This window comes from Cornus florida, unplaced genomic scaffold, assembly GCF_030987335.1.
Source record: "Cornus florida cultivar Cherokee Brave unplaced genomic scaffold, ASM3098733v1 CherokeeBrave_3.0.0_Hap2_Chr03, whole genome shotgun sequence".
NCBI lineage: Eukaryota > Viridiplantae > Streptophyta > Magnoliopsida > Cornales > Cornaceae > Cornus > Cornus florida.
Window position 1 is genome coordinate 62143571 of NW_026775573.1, and position 8522 is coordinate 62152092.

The 8522-nt window shown below is 31.3% G+C and overlaps 1 protein-coding gene across 1 annotated transcript; it reads left to right on the plus strand.

Annotated features, from left to right (window-relative positions):
- Positions 1 to 3352: 3352 nt before the first annotated feature.
- On the plus strand, positions 3353 to 7653 carry LOC132301669 (phosphoribosylformylglycinamidine cyclo-ligase, chloroplastic-like). Its single transcript, XM_059798906.1, has 8 exons — positions 3353 to 3692; positions 5090 to 5190; positions 5263 to 5364; positions 5452 to 5513; positions 6020 to 6190; positions 6362 to 6464; positions 6571 to 6729; positions 6875 to 7653. The coding sequence occupies exons 1-8, from the start codon at positions 3353 to 3355 to the stop codon at positions 7043 to 7045; spliced, it is 1209 nt and encodes a 402-aa protein (XP_059654889.1). The 3' UTR covers positions 7046 to 7653.
- Positions 7654 to 8522: the final 869 nt, after the last annotated feature.

Consider the following 8522-nt stretch of genomic DNA (forward strand, 5'->3'; position numbering starts at 1 on the left):
TATTATGAGACTAAATTTATATTATGAGACTTTTGTGGGATTCAATTAACAGAGCACCATATCAATTCATTTGTGTTCAACTTTTAAACTTTGTATCATTATTTTAAAATTTATTTTCACACAACTTTTTTAAGTTTCACTGTGAAAATATAAGATTGCCTCTCTTATAAAATTATATTGCTTGCCTCATTGTTAAGCAATGAAAAAAAGTAAATAAATACTTCCTCCATTTCAAAATAAGTTACCACTTTTTTATTTTTATTAATCCCAAAATAAATTTTTACCTTTTTATTTTTATTGCCCCATTTGAAAAGTCAATCAATGTTCTATATTATTTTGTAATATTATTATTATTTTTTTATAAATGAGGTTTGATTCCATTGAAAAGTGAAACACTTGTACAATGGATAGAGAGAGGACATATCCTCTCTGTACATCAGTATAGAACACAAAGGAATTGAAAAAACCCATTTCCAGTATACATGGAATCAGAGACAAAACATCATCATCATAATAAGCCTATTACAATATTACCAATTTAATATATATATAATATATTATATAGATATATATCTATAATTTTATATTTTATTTTCTTAAGACTAATTTTATCATTTCACATTTTGACCTATATGGGTTTTGGAATGAGCGGGAGATATTTGCACATTTTGCCTACTTGTTTTCTGCTTTTAAAATTGTTACAATAATAAGTGTTAAATAAACACAATTTCTACTTTTGACGTTTTTTTTAACATCGACCTACCATTATGATAATATATTTGATTGATTCTATTACTTTCTTTTTTGTTTGCAATGTAATATTATGATAATATATTTATTGATTAAATTACTTGAATAATACTTCATCCTAAATTATTATTATGATAATATATTTATTGATTAAATTATTATGATATATATTTATTTATTAATTTGCACAAGTCTTCTGTTAATTACTTGAAGATCTTCTATTAATGGATTAGGGCCGGCCAATTTGATAACCCTAACTAGATTCATTTATAGTAGTAGCACATGGACACGCTAAAGATGCCGGAAAAACAAAAAATATATCACGCAAATCATTGATGGCATATATATACATTTGGTTGGCTGGATCCAATCGTGTTCATTGTATTGAGTGTGAGTTCGAAATCTTTTGCTATGTAAATTTACTATTTAAATTTGAATAGTGATACTCACAAGTTCGAATTCTTTTGCTATGTAAATTTACTATTTAAATTTGAATAGTGATGAAACTCACACCGGATACTTATGTGAATTGCCTAAATATATATTTAAAAAAAAAAAAGTTAAGGAAACAAAGATACTCATCACTCAAGCTCTTCGTTGATAGATTTTCGCATTTGCATCTCTTGTGTTTGAGCTCTATCAGCCTATGTCGATCCTATTTGAATGCATCTATTGTCATTGATGCGTAAATAGAGAGATACCAATTGGGATGGAAATATGGCAAAAGAGAGAAAAAAATAATAATAATTATGCCTAGTTTAGTTTTTTAAAACATAATTTTTTTTTTTTTTCCCCATTTCATTTTACAGTTTTTTAGAAACTAAGTTTTAAAAAAATATTTTTAGATAATTATTTTTAATAGTTATCACGAATTCTTAAATATTTTTTTTCAAAAACTGAACCAAACATAATATTTTTTTTTTAAAAAAACTAAACCAAACATACGATTTTATTTATTTATTTATATAACCCTCTTTACTACTCTAGTTTTTTTTTAAAAAACGCTGGTGTACAATGTCTTTTTATTTTTTTAATTCACTCTTAATTAAGAAATTATTATTTTTTTGTGTTTTTTTTTTTTTTTTTTTTTCTTTTTTTTGTGTGCTTCAGGTTTCTTTTTCTTTTCGTTTGGTAATCAATTATATATTTTTTTAATAAAAGTATTGATAGGAGAATCGAAATTTCTTTTTTAAAATTAACACCAAATTAAACATGATACTATATGTTTTTGGTAATCAACTTCATTTTGGTGGGCCTCAAACTTTATGGCCCACAGGGATGGAAAGACAAAAAAAAAAAAAAAAAAAAAAAAAAAAAAAAAAAAAAAAAAAAAAAAGCCCGGACAAGTCTTGGTCGCTTGGGACTCAAATTTTAGAGGGGGGATGGAAAAAGAAAAAAAGTTAAGGCAAGTTTCAGACGACACAATCTGCTTCGACACTCCGCAGGGCGCAGCCTCCGCTATCGCCTCAGGTGAGAAGGTATGTTCATCCTCTCTCTCTCTCTCTCTCTCTCTCTTCTCTCTCCTTTTGCATGAATCGATCTTTTATATATGTTTCTTTCTTTCGTTTATCTCATCATTTGATTTGTTCTAACTTTGGTTCGTTTGATTCCGGCCTTTACCTTTGTTCCAATAGTGAAAAGTAGCCTTCAAACTAGGGTTTTTGTGTGTGTCACTGTGTGTAGAAAAAACAAAACACTGCACATGCGCACAATTATTTTTTGGTGATGATAAATTTATAATTATTACTTCATAGGCACACAATTATTTATTAGTGGTGATAAAAATTTATAGTTATTAGTTAGTTGTCAGAGGAACACAATTATTTATTGGTAGTGATAAAAATTTATAGTTATTAGTGGTTACTGCACAGGCACACAATTATCGCTCAATTTCATATTTGCCGTAACAATGAGCGATCTCTTAATTTTAAAATGGCAGCTCAAAAAAACAAACATACTATAATAAGGGATATTGGGCGGCGTTAAAAGCCTTTTCGTTAGTGAAATGCCTTTCTACCGGAAATTAAAAAAAAAAGATTTGTGGGACAAATAAATAATCAAACGTTGGAATAATCTGAATCAACTTGACTTGAAAAATTGGCTAATTTTATTTATAATATAATTAATAATTTCCATTACTTACTGTATTGGACTAATCAATATTGGATGAATCAATCACTTTCTATTAATTTGTACAGGTCTTCCGTAGAGAAAACAAAACACGCAAAACAAAAAATAAAAGTTAATTTGCACAGGTCTTCTGTTAATTTGCACAGATCTTCTATTAGGATAATCTATGGCAGGTACTTTTTTTTTTCCTCCCCCTAAGTCCACTCCAATCTCACAACAGCAGCAACCATACCCCTTTTCCTCATAATTTTTTGCATGTTCACATTAAATCCCACGAAAATTAAGGATCCCTTCTAGTGGGTTGAGGTAATAATTAACTTTTTCGATCTCTAAATTATTCTCATACTTAAAAGTGCCAAATTAGCACTTGACTGTGAATTAGATTATTATAATTATAACTCTTCACAAGGTTTCATAAATCAATAGTCAACACCTAACTGTTTTTTTGTTTTTATAAGTTCTCCTTCACACAATGAATACTGCCTTTGGAGGAAAATCAGAATTATCAGGATGTGTTGCTGCTTCAATTAGGTCCTCTTGTCAGAATTTATTCATGTCTCAAGCATACAAATGGAGACCCAAGATTGATTGCTTTCCAAAGAGATTTCCACCATTGTCAGTTTCCTCTAGAGAAACCGGAGCTAGATATTTTTTGAAGCGTGACCTGATAGTATCAATGTCAAGAAGCAATCGGGGTGAAAGTCTTACGTATAAGGATGCTGGTGTTGATATAGATGCTGGATCAGAGCTTGTGAGGAGAATTGCTAAGATGGCACCTGGTATTGGAGGTTTTGGAGGGCTTTTCCCACTTGGTACAGTTTTTTGTAACTCTCTTCTTGTCTGCCGTTGATGTTGTCATTTTTTTTGTTTGTTTATGTTAATTGGAGGTTATCAAGTTTCTGAACATGGATATAATTAATTTTGAAACTTCATAAACTCTTTTGGAGAAAGTATATAACAAAATTGTTTTGGAGTGGCGCGTCCTCCTTGAAATCTTTAAAAAATACCAAGGTTTTGTGGATTTCACCTACTTTGTCATTTTTTTGTTTCTTTATGTTAATTGGAGGTTATCAAATTTCTGAACATGGCTATAATTAATTTTGAAACGCCATAAACTCTTTTGGAGAAAGTATATAACAAAATTGTTCTGGAGTGGCGCGTCCTACTTGAAATCTTTAAAAAATACCAAGGTTTTGTGAATTTCACCTACTTTGGTTCTTCAAATGTCATGTTTAATTCTTATAAAAATTGGCTTCATTATACTGTAACTCACTAATGTAAGCATAAGCATAAATTAAAAGAGCATCCCTTGTTGGTGAAGAAGGCCCATTATTGATTGAAATGCTAGAGTTTGTCTTGCAGGTGCTAAGATGCTACTATGCCGACATGGCTACAAAGTCATACTGGTTTTTGTTGACTTGTATTGAATTTCTATCTCATCTCTTTGTATATATGTTTTTGAATGTGTTACATGACTAATACTGGATCTAATATTTAGGTTATGGAGCTATTGTAATCAATCTATTTTTCATCAATGTCATCATTATCCTTAATTAGGGGGCCTTATGTATATTCTACTATTTACAATGACGACCTTCATTTGCAATCTCATCATTATCATCATCCTTGCCTTTATCCCATATGGATGGGGTCGACCTTCTTTTGTAGTCTGTTGGTCACAAGATAAGAAACTAATAATTTGGCAAGCTTGCTTATCACTTTGGTTGGTCTGTTCAAAGTTACAAAATTTGTTGCTAATAGGATCTCAGGGTATTTATATCATAGCTTCATATCCTTGTATGACCGTCCCTTTTTTCCCTTGGGCCTTTTTACAAGCTCGGGCATTTGGCATCCTATCCAAGATTCTCCAACACAACTATAATTTTTCATCCTCTGGTGTACAACTCTCATTTAATACACCAGTTTATGATGAGTAATTCGTTCTGGTCAATTTTGGCATGGGCAATGTGGATTGATCGTGTTGACTCTCCTTCATGTGCTAGCTGTCTGTCATACGAGCTGAAAAGGGATGACCATTGTTGCTTATCTTTATCATCATTTGTTGCTTCTTCTCTCTTTTATATGTGTTTACGTATTCCCATATATGATTTTAAAGATTTGCTTTCCTTGTTAATTAGAGAATGTAAATTATATTTAGGTTGTTTTCTTCTAGGATTTTTTCTATTTAGTCTTACCACTACCTCCTCTTGAACGGGGGATTCCTATCTTGTGGCTGGTACAGATGGTGTGGGAACTAAACTTAAGCTTGCCTTTGAAACTGGAATTCATGATACTATTGGTATTGATTTGGTGAGATTTAAAGCATATACTGATATGCATTTTGCAACTAATATTGGTCCTTCTAATGTGCTTTTAGTCCAGGTCGCAATGAGTGTCAATGATATTGTTACATCTGGAGCAAAGCCCTTATTTTTCCTTGATTACTTTGCTACAAGCCACCTTGATGTTGACCATGCTGAAAAGGTGCAATAATTTGATACTGTTTTGCCTTGGTTCCATGCATTGTACGGTGATTCATGTATGATTGCTCTTTCTTTTTTTCTTAATCAGGTTATAAAAGGAATTGTTGATGGCTGCCAAGAATCCAACTGCGTTCTTTTTGGCGGAGAGGTATATTTTAGTAGCTTTACAGTGCTTTCACATATGTCTGGGGATGAGTAAATTCAAATTGATGTGCCGTGCAATGTTGGCTATGAAGAAAAGGAAAGATGGAATATTATGTCATAAGAACTGTGTAGTCTACAGTCATACAATATGAGGTGGTGGAACCACCTAACTATCGGTCACACAAAATATATGTAGACATCCAATTCACATAATCCTTTTGGATATTTGACCGTGTTCTTTTTATTTTTATTTTGTGTGTTTTTGTTTTTTTTTTAATTTTGGTGGGGGCAGGGGGGCATTTTGTTTCGCATTTGTTCTATCACACTCCATAGCAGTTTGTTGGTAATTGGGCAAGTTACTGCGCACCATTTTTCTTGAAACTGTGGGTATGTGCTCATTTATTTTTCGCTCCATCGTTCTTTCTAGAGGAAAATTTAATAAAATCAAGTAACTTTCGAATAAACTATAACTCCTTTAGTTTTGCTTAGTGGATTGTATTTGTTTTTCACACTGCGGAGATGCCTGATTTCTATGCTGATGGCGAATATGATCTTAGTGGTTTTGCGGTTGGCATTGTAAAAAAGGATTCAGTTATTGATGGGAAAAACATTAGGGTTGAGGATGTCCTACTTGGTGTGCCATCAAGTGGAGTTCATTCCAATGGTTTCGCTCTTGTTAGGAGGTTTGCTTGCTGTTTCTCTGAGAAAAATCTTAGGTTTTTTTATTTTTTATTTTTCTCTCTGTTAAAGTCATTATTAATAAAACCTTATGTTCAAAATAATATTCAATGATTGTTTTCTTCCGATGCCTCTCGTACTAATATACTATAGTACGTACCTTGATTGATAACTAGGGTTCTAGCTAAAAGTGGCCTTTCCCTGAAGGACCAACTTCCTGGTGAAATGGTTACATTAGGTGAAGCTCTGATGGCGCCAACTGTTATATATGTTAAGCAGGTCTCTTTTTTTTCACCTATTTGACCACATTATTATGCTCATAATGTTATTTATTTGTTTGCTGCTAAAAATGGAAGAATCTCATCGCATTTGATTTGGTGAAAAGGTTCTGGACCTAATTAGCAAGGGAGGTGTGAAAGGGATATCCCATATCACAGGTGGTGGTTTCACTGATACTATCCCTAGGGTGTTTCCACAAGGCCTTGGAGCTGTCATTTATAAAGACTCTTGGGTAATACCTCCCGTGTTTAAATGGATACAAGAGGTAAGACTCTTTCTCAATGGTAACCTTATTTTGGACTAGGGGATTCCTTGAAGAGTTTATTAGCAGCTTATTGACTAAATCTGGACATCATTTTATGTGGTTAAATGAAGACAAACTACAATCGCCATGATTATTGTTTTTTCAGATGGGAAGAATTGAGGATTCTGAAATGAGGCGGACCTTCAATATGGGTATTGGGATGGTTCTTGTTGTTAGCCAGGAGACTGCTCTTACATTACTTGGGGATGGACGTGGGACAAACATAGCATACCGAATAGGGGAGGTTGTAGCTGGGGAGGGAGTGAGCTTTCGCTGAAATGCTTTTATGTTTTATGATGGGTGATTTTAAAACATATATTTTTTTTTTTTTTTTGCCCTTTTCATTTTACAGTTTTTTAGAAACAAAGTTTTAAAAAAATATTTTCAGATAATTATTTTTAATAGTTATCACGAATTCTTAAATTTTTTTTTTTTTTCTTAAAACGCTGGTGTACAATGTCTTTTTATTTTTTTAATTCACTCTTAATTAAGAAATTATTATTTTATTATTATTATTATTTCTTTTTTTTTTTGGTGCTTCAGGTTTCTTTCCCTTTCCTTTTCGTTTGGTAATCAACTATATATTTTTTTTAGTTTGGTAAGGCTTGGACTAATGACTAAGTTATATGTTACATATAAATATAAAGTCAAAAAATGAAATTGGGCCAAACAAGAAACATGTGTCTTTCCTTTTTGGGTTAAATGACCGATTTCCATCATAAATGAAATATATATATATTAGAAAAAGTTATCTCACGAGTCACGAATATTTGTTCCACCTCTTCGTTACTAAAGGTTAGTTTTACTAAATCCAAGCTTATTGATAACAGAGGGAATATTTTGAGAGGCTCTAGGCTCTTTAAGTTTCACGCTCTATATATATATATATATATATATTTCAAAAAAGAAAAAAAAAACAGAAGAGTGCGAAATTTTAGCACAGTGTTTTCAAATTTAATAGCTAATATAATTGTGCGCTTGTGCATTCTGCATAAGACAACTAACTAATAGTTATAAATTTATCACCACCAACAAATAATTGGAGTGTGCTAAAGATAATTAACTAATAAATATAAATTTATTACAACCAATAAATAATTGTCTCAATGTGCTTAAGATAACTAACTAATAATTATAAATTTTTATCACTAGCAATAAATAATTGTGTGCAGTGTGCTTAAAATAACTAACTAATAACTATAAATTTTTATCACCACCAATAAATTATTGTGCGCATGTACAGTTTGCACAAGACAATTAATTAATAATTATAAATCTATCATTACCAATAAAAAATTGTACGCGTGTACAATGTGCATAAGATAGCTAACTAATAACAATAAATTTATCAATTAAAGAGTGCGAAATTTTCCAAGGCACAAAATAAAAAATGAATAGAACAATTTACTAGAAAAGAAAAAACTGCAGCTTCTTTTACATTCATGGTTTATATAGCTACTAAAATTTGATGATTAGAGATGACAAAAATACGTGGAGTTGAGGTGACTATATATATACATGCTAGTGGGAGTTTTAGGTTATATGTGGCATCCACTATCATATATAGTTTTGTCTTTCACTCTTTATATTAACTACACTACACTTTGTGTGTGTGTTTTTTTTGGAAGCCAATTACTCGCAGTGATTTTTTGATTATTGTTACGAAAGACCTATGCAAATTAATAGAAAGTGATTGATTCATCCTCACTACTGAGGAGGCAACATATTATTGCACCATGTGTCCAATACTAAAA